General features: G+C 49.5%; 1 protein-coding gene across 1 annotated transcript in view; it reads right to left on the bottom strand.

The window, feature by feature from the left end:
- Positions 1–7,258: 7,258 nt before the first annotated feature.
- Positions 7,259–21,197, bottom strand: part of Cux2 (cut like homeobox 2) — a 275,735-nt gene continuing 261,796 nt past the window's right edge. The window contains exons 19-22 of the mRNA XM_045132651.1: positions 16,946–17,215; positions 14,675–14,863; positions 12,838–13,111; positions 7,259–10,184 (exon numbers count right to left, since the gene is read on the bottom strand). Of these exons, the coding sequence (XP_044988586.1) occupies positions 9,386–10,184; positions 12,838–13,111; positions 14,675–14,863; positions 16,946–17,215 (1,532 nt within the window). The 3' untranslated portion in view covers positions 7,259–9,385. The remainder of the gene's footprint in view (positions 10,185–12,837; positions 13,112–14,674; positions 14,864–16,945; positions 17,216–21,197) is intronic.

Below are 21,197 nucleotides of genomic sequence, written 5' to 3'. Positions count from 1 at the left end.
GCTGGTTGTGTCAGGTGTGTGTGTTTGGGCATGCAAGTGCAATGGCTTGTTTGTGGAGATCAGAGGACAGCTTTGGGGTATTGGTCCCTGCCTCCAACCTTATTTGAGACAAGGTCTCACATCTTGTGTGGCTCTGTAGTGCCAGGCCAGCTGGCCCATGAACTTTGAGCTTTGGGGTTCTCCTGGATCTGCCTCCCATTGCCCTAGGTGTGTTGGGATTAGAGACGTATGTGCTGCATGCATCTGCCTTTATGTGGGTTCTGCAGATCTGAACTCTGGTCACAAGGCTGAGCAAGCATCTTTAACCACTGGGTCATCTGCCTTTGACATTTTTTTTTTTTTTCCTCCCAGCAAAATCCCTGATCCCTGTGTCTGGTAGAGCCTGGGGCAGGCACTACAAGGGAGGTGACCCATGTAGTCTTGTGGCTTGTGCTCTGCTAGGCATTGCCACCATCTCTTAGGGCAGACAGAGTTCATTGTAAAGCACAGAGGATCCCAACACCTGGGAAAGTTTGAAGGAAAGAGTCCAATTAGTAATGTCTGCTGTGAGCTACGGGTCTGCTCTCTTGGGCTTTTCTGCCGTGCCGGTGGTGGTGGTGGGGCGGTCACATGTGGGAAGGGACTGTCTGAGGTGGCCCTGTGTGATGGCTGAGACCCAGAGGTTCCAAAGGTGGGCTCAGAGCACTCGTCCCACCTGTCCCTTGGCATCCTGGAAACCTGGCACCTTTGGAAAAAATGTGGTGTCAGGATGAGCTGAGGAACCTCTGCATCTCATGTTCGAGCTCAAGAGGCAGATTCAGGGTCAGGGGTTCATGTACCACCCGCGTTTCCAGCCCGTGCTGAGTAACTCTCCCCATGTCTCGTGGGACTACATGATGGGGACTGGGGAGGCAGCCATCTCACAGGCTGAGTCAGGCACCACCGGCAGCACTGGTGACCACAGCCACCGCAGAACACAGGCTGGGGGAAGTAGCAGGGGAGACTCCCAAGAGGGAAGGCCACAGTGTGCCCTCACTTGCCAGAATGTTCCCTTGGAGTGACTAGGGAGATCGCTCAGTGGTAAAAGGTGCTTGCTTGCAAAGTCTGCCAGTCAGGGTTCACTTCCCCCAGACCCATATAAATCTGTATGTAAACTGGCATGCATACACACAAATAAATACAAATTTTTAAAAAAGGCAAAGGGGGCCTGGGCATGGTGGTACGTGCCTTTAATCCCAGCACTTGGGAGGCAGAAGTAGGAGGATCGCTGGGAGTTCAAGGCCACCCTGAGAGAATAGAGAGTGAATTCCAGGTCAGCCTGGGCTAGAGTGAGACCCTACCTTGCGGAAAATAGATAAACAAGCAAAATAGTCAGATGACACAGCAATCCGGGGTTGGGACCCAGAAAGGCCGAAACAGCGTCCTGGTATTTGCACACCTGGGTTCATAGTTGCACACAGAATGATGGTCACACAACGGTATAGCATTCTGGAGGATGTGGGGCCTGGAACGCATCAGGCCCACCCAAGAATCTCGGCCATGAGGACTTCCTAGACAAGGTGATCGTTCCTAGATGCCTGTGATGTCAGGGAGTGGAACCAGAGTCACCAAGAAGAGAGACCAGCCTCACTGGCCCAGTAGCCACGTGCTTTCAGATCCTCACCTGGGGCCGGCCGCATCTACATCCCAGTCCCAGGTGCCACATGAGGACAGCTAGCTATCCCCTTGGAACTCGCAGGAACAACTTTACTGGCCCGTTTCTTTTTCTTTTTCCTTTCTCTCTCTCTCTCTCTCTCTTTGTTTTTTCAAGGTAGGGTCTCACTCTAGTCCAGGCTGACCTGGAATTCACTATGTAGTCTCAGGGTAGCCTCGGACACACAGTGATCCTCCTACTCCTGCCTCCCAGGTGCTGGAATTGAAGGTGTGCATCACCACGCCCGGCTCTCTGGCTCTGTTTCTATTTTTCTTTGTAGTGCTGGGGATGGAACCCCAAGATAGCAGCTGTGTGATGAAGTCACTGTGGCAGCCCCAGGAAAGGGTCACCTGGAGAGGGCACCAACAGCCAACCAATTGGAAGCCCGGCTGTGCCAGATTAGCATCTCAGAGAAGATGAATGGCCTGCCCCAGAGCCAGCTAGGTGGTTTATCAGATTGCTGACCCAGGCTGTGGGAGAGAAGAGGCTCTGGCTGTAAAGCAACTAAGTCCAGGTGCCTTTGTTTTATGTCACAGATGGCTAGCACATGAAGACAGCCATTTCACTGAGGCCCTGGGTACCAGATGGAGGTACCAACCCAAGCTTAAAAAAATTTTTTTTTTTCAGTTTTGTTTTGTTTTTGCTTTTTTGAGGTAGGGTCTCGCTGTAGTCCAGGTTGGCCTGGAATTCACGTAGTCTTAGGCTGATTTTGAACTCAAGGCGATTCTCCCACTTCTGCCTGCCGAGTTCTGAGATTAAAGGATTGTGCCACCATGCCCGGCATTAATTTTTTTTCTTTTAAACAATTTTATTTATTTAATTGAGAGGGACGGGGGCAGGGAGGCAGATAGAGAGAAAGAGAATGGGCACACCAGGGCCTTCAGCCATTGCAAATGAGCTCCAGATGCATGTACCACCTTGTGCATCTGGTTTACATGAGTCCTGGGGAATCGAACCAGGGTCCTTTGGCTTCACAGGCAAGCGCCTTAACTGCTAAGCCATCTCTCCAGCCCAACCCAGACTTTTAAGGTCTGCACCCTTGGATATTACAGGACCAGATCTCAGGCCAACTCTCTGGGGACCTGGAGTGAGGAGTCACATTGGCCAGGGTCATCCAGCTGCCTGTCCAGGTTGCCCCCTGCCCAGCCCTACCCCTCTGGGGTCTGGTGAGGTGACTTCAGCATCCAGGTGCTATGGTGGCCATCTCCTATCAAGTGGCCTACGGAGGAGAAAAGGGAGGGTAGGGGTCCTGTCACCGTTCTTGGCCTGCCACCTCCACAGGCAGGTGGAACCAAAGTGCAGATCTGACCACAGCAGCCCTCCCCCTCCCCCGAGCCTCATGCCCTGCCTTTTCTTCTTTCTTTTCTTCTTTTTGAGGTTGGGTCTTGCTTTGGCTCAGGCTGACCTGTAATTCACTATGTAGTCTCAGGGTGGCCTCGATCTTAGGGTGATCCTTCTCCCTCTGCCTCCTGAGTGCTGGGATTAAAGGCGTGTGCCACCCCACCCAGCTTTCCTGCATTTCTTTAGTGACCAAGAGAAAGGCACACTTTTAGTCATGTCCCAAAGTGCTTCTCCTTCCGGCGCCATCTCTCTTCCTCCCATGCCTCTTCCCAGAGTTCATCTCTTTCTTTCTTTCTTTCTTTCTTTCTTTCTTTCTTTCTTTCTTTCTTTCTTTCTTTCTTTCTTTCTTTCTTTTTTTTTTTTGTTTTTTTGAGGTAGGGTCTCACTCTAGTCCAGACTGACTGGAATTCACTATGGAGTCTCAGGGTGGCCTCGAACTCATGGCGATCCTCCCACCTCTGCCTCCCGAGTGCTGGGATTAAAGGTGTGCGCCACCACGCCCAGCTTCTGCTTCTATCCCTTGTCTTTGTTGATGGTCTCATGGAGATGCCTTCTTCAGGAAGACTTCCTGGATCCACATCTCATGTTTTCCCCTTCATGGACTCTCCCATCAACTACTGAACTTGCAGTAGGTACTAAGTAGATATTTCCCAGCTAGAGGACCAGATATCCATTGTCCCTAACTTGGCTCCCTGCTCACCTTGGCCCTATCCAAACCACCCTTCTCTGGGAAGGCCTCCAGGCTTTCTTAGTCTGTTCTACTCTCTCCATTGCCCTTCTCTCCCAGGTCAGAATCCCACATTTTGATTTTCTACCTGCAATTTTCACTCAGAAAATGACTGCTGACAATATAACAAAAAGCAGGTGACTCTCAGTCCCCAGAGTCCATAGGGACCTGCTGCTCCACAAGGTCTCACATGGCTTCTGACCCACATTCCCTCGGGGGGGGGGGGTCACAGAATGAGGAGCTTGCATTTTTTTTTTTTTTTTTTTTGTGGGGGAGGACAGGGTTCACATATCCCAGGCTGGCCTACAACTTGCTAGGTAGTAGAGGATGACCTTGAACTTCTGATTCTCCTGTGTCTTCTGAGTGCTGGAGTTAAAGGAATTCACCACCATGCCTGGTATGTATGGTGCTGGGATTGAACCCAGGTCCTTGTATGTGCCAGGCAAGCATACTACAATAAACTGAGCTACACTTCCAGTCTGTTTGGCCTTTACATTTTTTTTTTTTGTTTGTTTTGTTTTCTTCAAGGTAGTGTCTCATTCTAGCCCAGGCTGACCTGGAATTCACTATGGAGTCTCAGGGTGGCCGCGAACTCATGGCAGTCCTCCTACCTCTGCCTCGTGAGTCCTGGGATTAAAGGTGTGCGCCACCGCACCTGGCTTAAAATTTGTTTTTAATTTCAAATTTCATTACTTGCATGTGTATACACACCAGGGTCCCTTCCCCACTGCAAATGAATGCCCATTTAGTTTTACGTGAGTAGCTGAGGAATTGAACTGGGATCCAGCAGGCTTTGCAAGCAAGCACCCTTAACCACTAAGCCATCTCTGCAGCCCCCTCTTGGCCCCCCTTGTTTTGAGACATTTTCACTATGTTGCCTAGGTTGGTCTTGAGTCCCTAGCCTCAAGCAACCCCCTGCCTCAGTTTCCTGCGTAGCAGTTACCAGGCATACATCATATCATCACATTATTCTGACTTCTGACCTTCCCAAGAGCTGTGAAGCACATCCCAAAGGTCCAGCCCATCTTCATGCTGAAATTTAAAGCCATCTGGTTAGGAGGGTACATTACTGTTACCCTCACTTTAAAGCTGGGGAACCCAAGGCACAGAGGGATTAGGCATTTGTTCCAAGTCGCAGAGCTATCAGACATGGAAGCCAGGCTGTCTGGTTCCTCAACTCCGAGGGAGGCCTGGGCCAACCTGCAATGTTGCCTTTTGTGAGACATCTCAGGATCTGCACCTACTGCCCACCCACCCTGTTGGGGTGTCCAGACCATTCCAGGAGATCCTGCTTGGCTGGAGGTTGGATCATTGGTCACTAAGTACTACCATAGGGTATGTGGCAACCTGGAGCTGGGGGAAGGTTTTCTGACCAGGGCGATGGTCTGTGCCCAGTGCCATGTGGCTTTGGCTTGTGGGTGGGTGATTCTCACTGCCACATCAGGCCTTTCTTGTCCAACCCCCCAAGTAGGGTTTAGGGTCTCACTGTAGCCCAGGCTGACCTGGAATTCACTATGTAGTCTCAGGGTGGCCTCAAACTCAACGGTGATCCTCCTACCTCTGCCTCCTGAGTGCTGGGATTAAAAAGGTGTATGCTACCACACCTGGCTGGCCTTTCTTGATATTATTCATACACCTTCATCACATGGTCACTGGACTGGGCCAGGTATATCTGATAGCTGCACCCATGTTCTGCACCCTGCCCTGTGCTCCATGTGCTTCCAGAGCAACTCAGAAAAATCTCCAGCCAGATGCTATGACACCCCATTTTACAGGTGAATAAACTGAGGTCTGCATTCTGCAACAGGGAAAGAGGTAGTACTCTGTCTCATTCAAGACCCTCTTGGCCTGACCTCATCACTAACACTTCCCCTTGCTTATTTTTTTTTTTTTTGTTTATTTATTTATTTACTTGAGAATGACAGAGAAAGAGGCAGATAGAGAATGGGCGCACCAGGGCCTCCAGCCACTGCAAACAAACTCCAGATGCACGTGCCACCTTGTACACCTGGCTTATGTGGGTCCTGGGGAACTTGAGCCTTGAACTGTGGTCCTTAAGCTTCATAGGCAAGCGCCTAACTGCTAAGCCATCTCTCCAGCCCTTCCCTCATTTTTATTTTTTAATTTTTCAAGGTAGGGTCTCACTCTAGCCCAGGCTGACCTGGAATTTACTATGTAGTCTCAGGGTGGCCTTGAACTCAAGGCGATCCTCCTACCTCTGCCTCCTGGGATTAAAGGCGTGCACCACCATGCCCAACTTTTCCCTCACTTACTGCCTGGCCTGTGGAGCAGGGCATGACCTTGACTTCTTAGGCTCAGGCGGCAGGGTCTGACCATCACACTCCCCCGCAGCACCACTGCAGGCAATGGCTGCAAACCTCCCCTTTCTTCTCAGCAGCTTGCAACCAGAGGCTGGAGGAGCAGGCAGGTGCCTGTGCAAGGGAGGCTCTTCAGACTGCTGTTGTCACATCAAAATGTGACCGTAGGTAGTCACATATTAGGGTTTTCAAGAGAAGGCAGGATCTGCAATTTTTAGGTGACATGCCCCCATATTTTAACATTGGTACTTAATTAAGAAAACTTTTTTTTTTTTTTTTTTTTTATTAGCCAGGCATGGTGTCACACTATAAATCCAGCACTGAGGGGAGACTGAGGTAGGGGGATCCCCATGAGTTTGAGGCCTGGGCTACGGAGTGAGTTCAGGTCAGCCTTGGTTACAGGGAGACTGTCTTAACACACACACACACATGCACACACCCAACACAAGTTTTAGTCAGCTTGTGGTACATGCCTGTAATCCCAGCACTGTGCAGATGCAAGCAGGCGGATCAGGAGTTCAAGGTCATCTTTGCTGCATAGCTGGTTTATGGCCAGCCTGAGCAACATGAGACCGTGTCTCAAACAAAACCAGTTTTTGTTGGGAATGGTGGCATACGCCTGTATTCCCAGCATCTTGAGAGGCTCACGTGGGAAGATCACAAATTCAAGACTGGCCTGGGCTATACAGAGAGACCCTGTGTTAAAACAAACAAAAAACCCAAAAAGGATAGTTTTGAAGAAATACAGTCTTAGTCTGAAGAGCTGGCTTAGAGGTTAAGGCACTTGCCTGCGAAGCCCAAGGACCCAGGTTCAATCCTCCTAATATCCATGCAAGCCAGATGCACAAGGTGGTGCATGTGTCTGGAGTTCATTTCCAGTGGCTACAGGCCATGGCAAGCTCATTCTCATTCTTTCTTTCTCTTGCTCTCAAACAAACAATAAATAGTACAGTCTTTACCCAGATGTGATCCCAGAATATAAAAGGTGAAGGCAGTAGTCAGGAGTTCAAGGTCACCCTGAGCTACATAGCAAGTTTGAAGCCAGTCTGGGCTACATGAGATCTTATCTCTAGGAACAAAACCAAAACACTCCCCCAAAACAACCAAACCAAAATACAGTTTTGTAAAAGACCTCTGGGGCCCACCTCTGACCCCCTACCATACACCCCCAGCTCCAGAACAAAGAAGTGGAACCCCAGGAGTTATACAATTCTGTATTTAGTGACTCATTTACAGAATGTGTTCCTTTTTTTTAAACTTTAAACAAAGTTCATCAATCTCTCATATGAAACAGTTTTGTGGGTTTTTTTTGTTTTGTGTTAAACCATTACAGGATGTGAACCACACAAAATTGCTCACAGGTCCTCAAACTTCAGTACAACAGGATTTCTGTGTTTGAAAGACTAGACCAAATGTCTATTCAGATCCTGTTACACTAAAGCCAAAGTGAACTCTGATGAGTGGAGTCAGTATGCAGCCTGGATTTCAAAGACATGGTGGATTCAAGAATAAAAACTGGTGTTTCTCCCCCAGGGATGTCTAATTGTGACCGAGTGGTGGTGGCTAGATGATGCTTCATTTGTTCCAGATTGGATTACTCTGAAAATTGAGCATTGTTTCCTAGTGTCAAAATATAAAAATACCTTCCTCTGGATAAAAATGTATTCAGTGGAAAACTCTTGAATGCATAGCCAGGGTGTGTGGAAAAAGATGTTCCAGGGTGCGATGTGGACTATCTGGTGTGGAGACTGCAGGCTGGGCTTGGTGCATGTTAGTTGGGACTTCTGGATCATTCCTCGTTTGTCCCTTTCTGGTTGCCAGTATTTGCCCCTTGGTTTCAAAATGCTCACTGGGTTCATCAGCCATCTTTCCTTCTGACACTGGATCTGCACCAGTGATGGTCACATTTTCATCATCATTCCAGGAAACCACCAATTCAGTTTAGAAAAGAACATGAGAGTGGTTGCTCCCTCCGGATGGGGATCTCTCTTCCAGGAAATTGTGATGAGGACACTGGAGATAAGGTGCCTTTAAGTGGGAGGGAGCCAATTCTTTATTCCCCAAAAGCTCCTGTGTTGGAAAGCAGGAGGGTGAACCTGGAGACTGGGGTAAGGTGGATGTGCTGTGATGATCTTGGCCTTGCTGACACCTTCCCCTGATGGCACTTTGAGGTCCACTTGAGAGAAGATGGTGATAAGGGGAGTTGAGGTCTCTAGCTGGTTAAAATTATCTTTTGGCACTGAGTGCTAAGCTTCAGTGTTGAGAAGGACCAACAGTTGTACTTTCTAGAAACAAGGAGGGAAGATGGTGGCCAGTCTTTTCTGGAATGTCCTGCTTATACCTACAGGAAACCTGGTACAGCCACACTTCAGGTTTGGAAACATGGTCACTCTGGCCTAAGTACCTCTCTGAGCACCTCCTCTATACACAGCTCTCCAAAATCTCTGGAAATACTTCCTATCTTCACAGGGTCAGGATCAGGATGCAGCCCCACCTGTTTTGAACTCAGGGGGTGTAAGCATTTGCATTGTGCACCATGCTGCATCCTGTACTGGGCCACGGTCACACCACTACAATATTCCCATTAGTAAAAGGGCATTCTGTGACATCGAGGTTGCAGACAGACCACCAGAACGGACCACATCCTCAATGGTGTGTAGGTTTCATTTAGAGTCTTTTGGACTTTCTTTTCAGCATGGTTTCTGGAAGGGTTGTAGCCACGTGCTGCATCTCACAGACAGGCGTGGGGGAAAAACCAAATGGCGGTTCAAAGGTTATTTAAATTTGGTCAGTTTTAGAGTGTTTTATGATGGCTTTGATCATTTGTCTTCTTTTAATCTCATCTAGTGGCAAAAATGACACAACATCAATGTCTACTCCGCAACAGTTGTGACAGCATCCTGATTTCATAACTCTCTGTGATATCAAAACAGTATCGCTGGGAATAAATTCCAAAGGATCCTTTATTAAAATAGCTAAAAGAGGTCTATAAATATTTCTTTATTTTTTTTTTTTTCTAAAAGAGTTTGGAGTTTTCAGGTGAGAATGTAGCGCCATTTTGTTCCTGTCTCCTGTAGAGGAGTCTGGGTGGGGATAATGGGCAGGATTCTGGTACCTTCTGTGGCATGGGATACTGAGAGGAAGAGGTGGTGGCATCTGCTCCACCCACTTACTCATGACTTCAGAGAACTAGGATTACAACAATAAACGTAAACGGCGTAACATTGCTGTCCACATCTGGATGGCTGAATTCTACCCTCTCTGGCCCCACCCACCCTGTCCACAAGATCAGTGAGAGAGGGATGTGGCTAGAGCATGCCCATTGCCTCAGAACTCCCACTCCAGGGCCTCCTCTCGGTTGGCAGCTCTCTCCAATCTGTAAATAATACTGTTCAAGTTGGCCATTTTCTCGTGCCGTCGCTGCAAGTTAGGGTTCACCTTGGCACTGGGGTGCAAGGTCCCGGTTGTGTCAGCAGTTGGGCTGGCACTTGGTACTTTGGCAGGCAGGGCACTGGGTGAGGATGGGGAGATGGGGGCTGAGGAGGAAGGGATGGGTGATACACATGTTGTGAGGCCTGGTGAGGAGGTGGCAGAGGGTGAGTTCAGGGGCTCTTCCAGACTGCAGTGTGAGGACTCTGAGGCAGACTTGGACCTCAGAGGGTCTGAGTGAATCCGATCCTCTCCCTCCCTCTCCTGGGAGGGGTGTAGTGAAGAACAGTCTGGGCTGGGCCCATCTGGAAGGTGGGTCTCAGGGGCTGTTTCTGAAAGTCCATTGCTCTCCAGAGGGTCAGGATGCTCCTCTTTGGGGGAACCTTGCCCTTTGTCAGGTTCCCCTAAGTCTTGGGGCTGGCTGCCCACCCCTTCCTCAGCATCCTCCTCACTCTGCTCCTGCTTGATCTTCACTGGGACCCTGTCCACGGTAGTTGTGGGTATGGCACCCTCCTCAGACTCCCGCAGTCCCAGGCTCTTCACAGCAGGCTTCTGATCCTCAGCCTCTGAATCAGGGCTCTGCAGGATGGAGTCTGTGTGGGTGTGGCCTGGTGGCAGGACACCAGGGGTCCCACTGGGGTCGAGGTCCGGCTCCTCCTGCGTTCCTTCCACCAACATCTCCCGCCGCATCCTGGACCTGAGGCAGAAAGTGGGGTAAGTCTGGGGCTGAGTCTGCTAACTCTGGACTGAGCCCCCACAAAAAGCATCTGAACTCTACTCAGCACCCTGGATGATATCTACGTCTACAGCAGTGTCTCCCTGGTCATGTTCCATAACACCTCCTGTTGTTCATTCTTCCTGTAGTTTGCTGTCATCTGTCACTATATTTTCTACATTTATTTACTTATTTATTTATTGTTTTGAGAGGTAGGGTCTTGCTCTAGCCCAGGCTGACCTAGAATTCACTATATAGTTTCAGCGTGGCCTGAAACTCACAGTGATCCTCTGGCCTCTCCCTCCTGAGTGCTGGGGATTAAAGGCATGTGCCATCATGCCCAGCCTTTTTTTACTTTATTTATTTGTGAGGAGAGAAAATGAATATGGGCATACCAAGGTCCCTTGCCACTGCACATGAAATGACACACGCACCACCTTGAGCATCTGGCTTCATGTGAGTACTGGGGAAATGAACCCAGGCCGGCAGGCTGTGAACACAAGCACCTTTAACCACTGAGGATCTCTGCAGCCCTGTTGTTCTATATTTAGACGAACATCTGCCATCAGAAAGAAGTACTGAGGGCCATGGCTTTATCTTGCTTTCTGAAGTTCCTTGGACAGAGTTTTCTCTCTAAGTCTTTCTGTAGCACAACTGGGCAAGCACTCTGTATATCTGTATATCTCCATTCTGACTTCTTTTGAAAGTAGAATTGTTTGTTCCATGGCACAAACTCTTACTTAGCCTTTAAAACCCACCTCAAACACCTCCTCTGCCCAGCCTTCTGTTTTATAGCATTTATTAGGTGGTGGTGAAATGACTTGGCTTGTGATGATAATCTTCCTAGGTTTAGGGAAGGTGACTTTGAACTCCTTATTTTCAGACCCCCTTTTCACTGTGCATACATTATATGTGTATATATGTTTAGTTGTTTTTTTTGTTTTTTTTTTTTTTTTGAGGTAGGGTCTCACTCTGGCCCAGGCTGACATGAAATTCACAATGTAGTCTCAGCGTGGCCTCGAACACATGGTGATCCTCCTACCTCTGTCTCCCGAGTGCTGGGATTAAAGGCATGTGCCACCACGCCCGGCTATATGTTTAGTTTTGCTCATGTGAGTGTGTTATTTTGTGTGCGGAGGGCGGTGACATGGAGTCATATATCCCAGACTAGCATTCTGTGTAACTGAGGGTGACCTTGAATTTCTGATCCACCTGCCTCCACTTCCCAGATTCTGAGATTACAACAGGTTGCAAACACCATTCCTGGTTTATGGGAAGCTGGGAATTGTACCCAGGACCTTGTGCATGGCTAGGCAATCACTCTACCAACTGGGCTGTATGCCTAGTCCATTTTATTATTTATTTATTTATTTATTTTTTGATAGTCAAGGTCTTTATTAACAGTAACAGCAACCATTGGTGAGAATTTCCCCCCACCCCCCACTTCCAAACGTTTTCTGGCTTGGAAGGACTGCCTAGTCCATTTTAAAGGAAAGAGCCAGATGCTGATGGAGTGCTTAGTTCCTGTGTGCAACGAGAAGGGAGATGTCCCCATGTCACTGAGGGAGGAGAGGAGGCAAGGTTGTAAAGACCTATGCCATTTGTTGTTTAGCAGCCTGAGGTCTGAGTCAGGTAATCTGCGAATACTGTAGGATGTGTGTCATCCTTCATTTGACCATAGTTCGGCACTTGGAGGCAGGCATTACATTCCTTACCATATGCTATCTGGACAAGACTATGAGAGCTCATAGAACTCCCTCCTAGAACTGTGGGATGTCAAGCACAGGCTGGGAGGGGGGACTGAGCAGTCCATCACCAGTCCCCACATGCCCTTTTCCCTGGGAATCTCAAGACTTCTCTCTGCCCCAGGACCAACTGGATAGGTATATGTACCACTGGTACCAGTGACACTTCCTGCTCAGGAAGCAGGGTGTAGCTTCTGAGCTGGTCCCTGAGGTATGTTGTGTGCAAACCTCCCTATGGAGTCCTCAGTTGGCCTCAGGAAGTTCTCTGCCGTGACTTCCTCCAAGCCACAGCAGCTGGAATGGGTGAAACTGGGGCTGGGAGAGCAGGAAGGGGTACAGGAAAGTGGCATACACAGAGGTGGAATGGGGTTCTCCTTTGGGTCCCTGAAGTGGCAGAGCCCCTGGAACTCCAGCTGGAGGACCCCAGGCCTTGGCCTGCACATGGATCCCTGTCCCCCCTAGAGGCAGCTTTCCAGAGAAAGCTGGCTGGCAGACTGGAAGTAGCAGCCGTCACATATTCAAAGCCCGGCAGGTGTTTACATAAACGTCTCTGGGTCCTCCACAAGGGGGCCTCTATGGGGAAGGAATGTCACTTGCTTAGGTTCCTCAGCTGGAAGTGAAGGATCTGGATATGAATCTAAACACCTGTATTATCTGGCCCAGCTCCACGGGACTGATATACCTAGGTCTTCTATGTACATCTGGGTCTTCTTCTATGGCCCTTTGTGTCTCCTGTGGGCCTCTGGGTTTCCCCAAAGATATCTATGTCCCCTGAGGTCCCCAAGGGCTTCCTGTGCCTCCTAGGTTCCCAAGGCCCTTGGTAATCCACATGTCTCCCCATGCCCCTGTGCTCCCGAGGTCCCCACTCCCCTAGTGTTCCCCGTGGCCACCTGTAGTTGTGGAACCAGTTGATGACAGTGTTGGTCTTGAGGTTGAGCTGGAAGGACAGCAGCTCGATGGTCTGCTGAGAGGGGTAGGGCTCCAGCTGGTAGGCCTTCCGCAGTGCCTCCTTCTCCGCGGGCGCCAGCACCACGCGCGGCTTCTTGGCCTGCAGGAGGCTCACCTCCTGCGGCTGCAGGCATGGGCTGGGGCACTCAGAGCGTGTGGCCGGCGACTCACTGTCTGAACCGGTGCTGATGAGCCCATAGCGGCGCTTTAGGTAGGCTAGCGGGAGGGAAGGAGGGAGGCTGAGGGGCAATTGCCAGTCCCCCAGTTCTCCAGGGACAGTGGGAGCTCTGGGGCTGGTGATCAGCCAGTCCAGCAAAGCCCTCTGTGCCCCCTAGTCTCGTCCCCTTGGCCTGTGTCCACTCCCCAATCCTCTTCTGAGATACTAGCCTGTCCCCCTGCCCCTGTCCTGCTGCCTGAGGCCTTCTCAGGGGTTCCTAGAACATGGCTGCACAGAAGGGTGGCAGGACCTCACATGCAGGAAATGCTTGAGCCAGGGTGCCCTGTGGCACTGTCACAAAAGTCAAAGGTGGGCTGGATGTGGTGGCGCACGCCTTTAATCCCAGCACTCAGGAGGCTGAGGTAGGAGGAATGCCGTGAGACCACATAGTGAATTCCAGGTCAGCTTGGGCTATAGCAAAACCCTACCTAAAAAAAAAAAAAAAGAAGTCAGAGGTGCCACTGAATTTCAGAACAGTCTAATGTGAGAAGGCCTGATTTAGATGAAGCCACTTACTATCAGACACATCTGAACTCTCCACCATCAAAGTACTGCTAAGGTTTGGATCTGAAAGCCAGCCACCTCCTGCCCCGACCCCAAGAGACACTTAGGTTGAAGGCTTGGTCCCAATTGGGTGCTTTTGGGAGGTGGTAGGCCCTTTAAGAGGTGGGCCCTTGTGGGCCCTTGAAAGGACTACTGAGACCCCAGTCTCTCCTCACTTGCTGGTTGGGCCCAGGAGAAATGGAGACCAAGAGAAGGCGCTTGTGTGCGGCAGAGGATGGCAGCAAGACTTCACTAACTCTGGGCCCAGGAGAGAACAGCACGCAAAGCGCCGTGTTGGATTTTCTTGGGAGATGTATGAGTTACTTTTATACATGTCTGTGGGTGCATGTGCTTACAGAAGCCTTGGGTGCTGTCCTCAGGATCATCAGACTTCTCTTTTTTCTTTTCCGATTGAGGTAGGGTCTTGCTGTAGCCCAGGCTGACATAGAACTCACTATGTAGTCTCAGGCTGGCCTTAAATTTATAGTGATCCTCCTATCTGTCCTCCCAAGTGCTGGGATTAAGTTATATATCACCATGCTCAGCTTTTTTTTTTCCCCGAGGCAGGGTCTTACTTTAGCTCAGGTTGATCTGGATCTCACTCTGTAGTTCTGGGCTGGCCTTGAACTCATAGCCATCCTCTCTCTTCCAAGAGCTGGGATTAAAAGTGTGTGTGTGCCACCACACGTGGCCAAATATTTTTTTAAGACAGGGTTTCTCATTGGCCTAGAGTTCACCAATCAGGCTAGCTTGGGTGATCAATGAGCCCTAGGGATTCTCCTTTCTCTGTCTCCCCAGTACTGGGATTATTGCTACATATCACTACACCTGGCATGGGGCTTGAACTCAGGTCCTCATGCTTGAGAGGCAAACATTTTACTGACTGAGCCATCTCTCCAATCTCAAGATGTGGGTATGTTCATTGCTGCCACTGGCATGGTTCTTTGGGATTATGGTTTCATGAAGTCCTGTACCTGGCTGGTACTGAGTTGACCCGAGTCACCCAGTGAAGCATTTACCTTTCTTCTCCAGCTTCTTCATATCCCGCAGCTTCTCCACATTGTGAGGGTCACTGAGCCACAGCTGCATGCGCACAAAGGGCTCCCGGCCCTTTAGGCTCAGCTTGTGCCAGGGCTTGGGCCGAGACAGCAAGTCAGACACAGAGCCCTGGGTCAAGCCCAGGATGCTCTCCCCAAACAGCCGCTGCCCTGGGAACAGGGAAGAGCAGCTGTTACCCCAGCAGGATGGAGAGACAGACGGGGAGCAGGCAGGATTCAGGTGAGCCTAGGGAGGGTGGGCTGCAGGCATGAGGACCCATGCCCAGGGGAACCCCATGGAAACCTCTACATAAGAGATTTGGGGCGTGGCACTAAACAGCAACTAACAAAATGCTTTTCCATTTATGAGGTCCTTCATTCCTAGAGGATCCCCAGAACTGCCTGCAACTGTCATGTATGCAAGCGTCTTATCATTTTTTTTGTTGTTGTTGTTTTGGATAACTTGGCAGGCTCAGAATTTTAAATATATTTGGCCTTTGATTCAGCAGTTGCATGGCCTGGGATTAGTTTAGAGTGATACTTGCTTGAGGGCACAAAAATGCATACAGACTTTTTTTGGGGGTTGGGGGACTAGGGATCTAACTAGGGCCTCATGCATACTAGGTAGGCATTCTACTACTGAGCTCAATCCTCAGCCCATATGTGTTATATTATTTACTAATATATATTTTGAGATAGGGTCTCATGTAGCCCAGGCATGCCTAGAACTTGCTGTGTAGCCAAGGCTGTCCTTGTAATTCTGATCCTATTGCGCACACCTCCCAAGTGCTAGGAGTACAGGCATATACTACCATGTCTGGCCTTCCTCAACATATCTGTAAAGACAGCAGGAAACTCAAATCAACCACCATGTCTATCATCTGGCCCAAGCCCTTTGTTACAGTGGAAAACACTGTGGGTAATATGACCCCCCCATCCTGAGGCTGTCCCCCAAAGTGGGGGGTTCTCAGGAGCAAGTTGCAAGACAGCATGTGTAGAATCCCATACAGAACTAAGAGCTTAGCCACAGAGTTGTAAATATATTCATTCCCATCTGTGTTCAGAAAGTATCAGAGATGCCAAAAGTGGAACAGCTAAGAGGTGGGGAGGATTTCCATAATTTTTTTTTTGTGTGTGTATGCATGGTATAGGCACTGGGAATCAAACCCAAGGCCTTATACATGCTAGACAAGCTCTTGGCCACACTTAGCTGCTGTTATTTATTTGTTTGTTTATTTATTTAGACATTGAGACAGGGTCTTATATAGCTGAGGCTGGCCTTAAATTTGGTTTTTCAGTTTTTATTTATTTGTATGTGTGTGTGTGTACTTGGTACACTAGAGTCTTTTTTTTCCCAAGGTTGGGTCTCACTCTAGCCCAGGCTAACCTGGAATTCACTATGGAGTCTCAGGGTGGCCTCGAACTGACGGCAATCCACCTACCTCTGCCTCCCGAGTGCTGGGATTAAAGGCGTGCACCACCACGCCCGGCTCAAGTCTTCTGTTGCTGCAAATGATTGCTCATCCAACTTTATGTGGTTGGCTGGGGGTTTGAACCTGGACTGACAGGCTTTGCAAGGAGGCACCTTTAACTACTAACTCATCTTCCAGGCCTTGGCTCCAAACTTGTGATCCTCCTGTCTCAGCCTCCTGAGCTCTGGGATTATACAACCATGCTGTCTTGATTACTTGATAACTGCCTGGGTGCTGGGATCCTAACTCAGGTCCTCATGCTTCCAAGATAAGCACTTTACTGACTGAGCCATCTTTTCAGACTTCTTATTTATTTATTTATTTTTTAGACAGGGTCTCACTATGTAGTCCAGGTGAGCCTTGAATTTGCTTGCTGCAGCCTCCCAGGTGTTGGGATTACAGACGTGAACCAACATGCTATGCTCCTGCCTGGTATTCTGAAATACCAGCTCTGTCTTATTTTCATGGTGGAAGTCACATTGAAAGGTTCTAGGTTTACATGTGGCCCTGGGGAAGGGGGAAGAGCTGGCACTTGTCACTATGAGTGTGTCATGCAGACAAGGAAAGAGCAGGGACAGGTATCCTCGCTGGCTGAGCACCCAGAGGACATAACTTTGGCCCTGGATGAAGTCATCCTGGGGTCAAAGTCATATGTCACCTTCAGAGTCCTGGATGCCCAGGGCTAGTGGGCACTTATGGGGCTGTCCCAGTAACACTTTTCTTGAGACCAGAAGGAGCCAGTTGGGGCTGGAGACAGTGTCCCAGGCCCTGCCCACCATACCTAGGTTGTTGTCTGTGAGGACCTCTTTGACCTTCTTGGTGATGGAGTAGGTGTCCAGCTCCGGGGACATGGCCACGATCTCCTGGATCCCCCCTGTGGCCTGGCTGACCGAGATCATCTTCCCGCCCAGTGAGGAGCCAGCACGGCCTTCTGGCTGCTGGTTCTCTTTGCTGCTCTCCAACGACAGGCCCAGGGGCTCCTGTGAAGTCTTCTCAGGCTCTGTGGGGCTCAGGGGTGGTGACGGTGAGGACCTCAGCTCGGTGGGACTGGCTGTGGGCCAGAGAGACAGCAAGGTGGTCACCACTATCTGCTGTGTCGGGGGCGGGATGGTTTGTTGGAGCTGAGTCAGCACCAAGCCATTCTGTGGCCACCACAATGACACCCAGGAAGGGGCCATCCACAGGAGGCTCACAGAGGCAGAACAGTCACTGAGCAGGGGTAGTCCCCATGGACATAATGAGGTGATCAGCATCAATAGTCACAGGACACATCAACAGCCCGTGTCCCTGTTGTGATACAATGGGAGGACCTTGTGTCACTAATGTGAAACTCCTGTGTTGAGTATGGACATAATACCAGGGAATATAGGAAACCCAATAGAGGCCAAGCACTAAGGACCCAGCACTAGGGAGGCTGAGGCAAAGGGTTTTCATGAGTCTGAGGACAACCTGGGCTGCACAGAAAGACCTTGTCTCAGAACGAAGAAACAGGGTAGGGGAGGTGGCTCAGTGATTAAGAGCACTTCCTGTACAAGCACAAGGGCCTGAGGAGGCCTGAGAGACCATTGAGTTTAATCCCTAGGACCCACATAAACAGCTGGGCATGGCCACATACATCTGAAACCTCAGTCTTACAGGAATCACAGACTGGAGAATCACCAGTCGCCAGGAATTGCTAAACAATTGCAGGCTCTAGGACCAGTAAGAGAATCCAGTTTGAGTAAGAATGGTCACCTTACCTCAAAAAACAAACAACAGAAACAAAACGCTGGGCGTGGTGGCACACACCTTTAATCCCAGCACTTGGGAAGGCAGAGGTAAGGGGATCACTGTGAGTTCGAGGCCAGCCTGGGACTACAGAGTGAATTCCAGGTTAGCATAGGCTAGAGTGAGACCCTACCTTGAAAAACAAAAAACAAAAGAATGGGCAGGAGAGTGATGGAGGAGAACATCAGATATTCTTCCCCAACCACTGTAGGTGAGTGTTCCCCACCACAGGCAGTCACGTGGGGTGCTGCAAGGACACCATACCGCATTACACACACACATACACACACACGAGCAAATAGAATAAGAAATGGGCTGGGCATGTGGCCCCATACGTAAAGTGCTGTGTTCACAGGTATGAGGACAGAGTTCGGGTCCAGAGAACTCAGGTAAAAACTGGGTGGTGGGGCTGGAGCGATGACTCAGCTATTAAAGGAACTTGCTTACAAAGCCTGAAGCCCTGGGTTCAACGCCACAAGGTGGTGCACATGACTAGAACTCGTTTGCAGAGACAGGAGGCCTTGGAGTACCCATTCCCTCTCTAAAAAGAAAATGCTGGGTGGTGGCATGGTGGCTTGCTTGTAATCCCAGCACTTGGAAGGCAGAGATGGGATCCTGCAGGGAAGCAGACCAGCTAGCTGAATCAGTGAGCTCTGGGTTCAAGTGAAGAGACCCTACCTCAATAAACAAAGGGGACACACCTAATGTTGACCTCTGGCCTCTATATGCACCTGCACACTGAGCACCTACAAGAATATGAACACACACACTGACGTGCAAAATAAAATTTATGAAACTGACAGACAAATCTGGGCATGGTGGCGCACACCTTTAATCCCAGCTCTTGGGAGGTACAGGTAGGAGAATCACTGTGAGTTCGAGGCCACCCTGAGATTACATAGTAAATTCCAGTTCAGCCTGAGCTAGAGTGAGACCCTACCATCTAGTGCCAGAAGGTGCTACATGGGCGACTAGGGGAAAATGACCAATATCTGTCCAAGCAACTCATGGTCTAACCTACTTAGCAGCAATCTGTTGTGATGCCCACACAAATGTAATAGTGGTGCACAGCCATGGTGGGAACCAGCTGCTCTTGATTCGGCTAACTGATCCCCTCAGTGGTATGTGACCCATAGCTGGAGCTGGGAAACAAGTCAGAACCATATCCAAACATGAGCACACTCTCCATTATCAAGCTACCATCAATTGTGGGCTACAAGAGGGCACACACCTACTAAATTCTCTATAAAAAAGTAAGGGTTATCCCATTTGTCTGGTGCTAACTTACTCTCCGTTGGAGAATCTGCTTCTCTTTTTCAGATAGATGTAGATCCTAAGGAGAGAGCCACCCCATCATACCTCAAAAGGGCCCCGGCTGAAACTAAGAACAATTGGCGAAACAAGCAAGGGTGCTGTTTTCTTGGTGAATCGGATACCAGCACAAGGGTGAAGGAGATCAACACAGAGAAAAATCAACTCCTACCAAATCAGAGATCCAGAGACCCAGAGGCCCCCAACACCTCATCACTGAAGCAGATCAAAAATGAACTCAACATGGCTCAGGGAAATTTTGCGGAAGAGGGATTTTGCGGAAAGAATGTCAGAGCCACATGTTGGGCCATGATATACAGAGACATTTATCCTAACCCATGACTGGGCTAACTCCAGAATGCATGACCCAGATACCTCAACAAGGAGGGGCCAAGTGGAGGGGGTAGGTCATGGATGAGCCTAATAATGGTACCAAAGTGACTGTATTCGCTGAGTACAAAACTCATTAACAAAAAAATAAATAAAAGAAAAAAGAAAAAACAAAACCAAACCCCCAAAATCCCAACAAACAAAAAACAACATGATGAGCCGGGCATGGTGGTGCACACCTTTAATCCCAGCACTCGGGAGGCATCCCTGAGAGGCCACCCTGAGTCTAAATGAATTCCAGGTCAGCCTGGGCTAGAGTTAAACCCTACCTTGAGAAACAAACAAACAAAAGCAACATGATAACTGAATGTAACAATGGCTTCTGAGCTGCCCCTGGAAAGAGAAAAAATTTATGTGTGTAACATTTATTAGAGTATAAAGTATAATCTTTTTTACCAGCACTAGGGATTGATCCCAGAGTTTTGCATAAGATAGGCAAATGCTCTATCACTGAGCTACAGCCCAATGATTTAAAAGAAAAATGACTTTGCCAGGTGTGGTGGTGCATGCCTTTAATCCCAGCACTCGGGAGGCAGGGATAGGAGGATCACCATGAGTTTGAGGCCACCCTGAGGCGACACAGTCAGCCTGAGCTAGAGTGAGACCCTACCTCGAAAAATAAAAAAAAAAAAGGAAAGAAAAAATAAAGAAAAGAAAAAAGGAAAATGACTTTGAGATAGGTCTCTCTAAATTGCCCAAGCTGGCCTTGAACTGGTGATCCTCCTGCCTCAGCCTCCTGAGGGTTGGGGTCACAGGCATGTACCACCAGGCCTGATTTCATTTCTGTTTCTTGGAAAGTCCTGCCAGCCTCGGTCTCCTTGGATTCAGCAATCACAGCTCAACCAACACTGAAGAGAAATATTTAGAGAAGCTGCCATCTGTTATTTGTGCACCTGCTGGTCTATCTAGCTGACCATTCGCCTGTCTGATCACCTGCCTGTCACCTGTCTGTCCACCTGCTTGCTGTCTGTCTGCCTCTTCTGTCCATCTGCCTGTCATGTCGGCTGTCTGCCCACCTGTTGCCACCTTTCTGCCTGCCTGTCCACCTGCTTGCCTGTTGCCTGTCTGCTGCTTGTCTTCATGCTTGCCTGTCACCTGTTTGCCCGTCACTCTGCTTGTCTGCTCACCTGTCACTTATTTGCCCACCTGCTTGTCACCTGTCTGCCCGTCTGTTTGCCCAGAAGCTTCTCTCTACTTTGCAGCCACAGATTAATCAGACAAGCTATTGTCCTGTGGGTGATGAGTGCCAAAGGACCTTGGTTTCTGTCACTTGACATGTTTCTGGTCTGTAAACCTGTTGGCAGTGCCTGTCCCTGGCTCATTTCTGTGCATGTAAAGTGGGGGGTCACTGAAACTGGGCTCCAGTCCAAGAGCTTGGAGTCTGTCTCTCTCTCGTCTCTGTGGCAGTGTGTACTCTGCAGCCACATGCCCTGATCCCAGTGCCACCAACAGGGTCTCCAACAGCCACACCTACTGGCCATCTGAGCAAGAGGGAGCTTGGTCCCTTCCTCTGGGCCCTGTGACTTTGGGGACTGTCTGAGCCTCAGTTTCCTCACACTATGAGC

Source organism: Jaculus jaculus, chromosome 13 (genome assembly GCF_020740685.1).
Source record: "Jaculus jaculus isolate mJacJac1 chromosome 13, mJacJac1.mat.Y.cur, whole genome shotgun sequence".
NCBI lineage: Eukaryota > Metazoa > Chordata > Mammalia > Rodentia > Dipodidae > Jaculus > Jaculus jaculus.
This window is presented reverse-complemented; position numbering and strand designations above follow the sequence as displayed.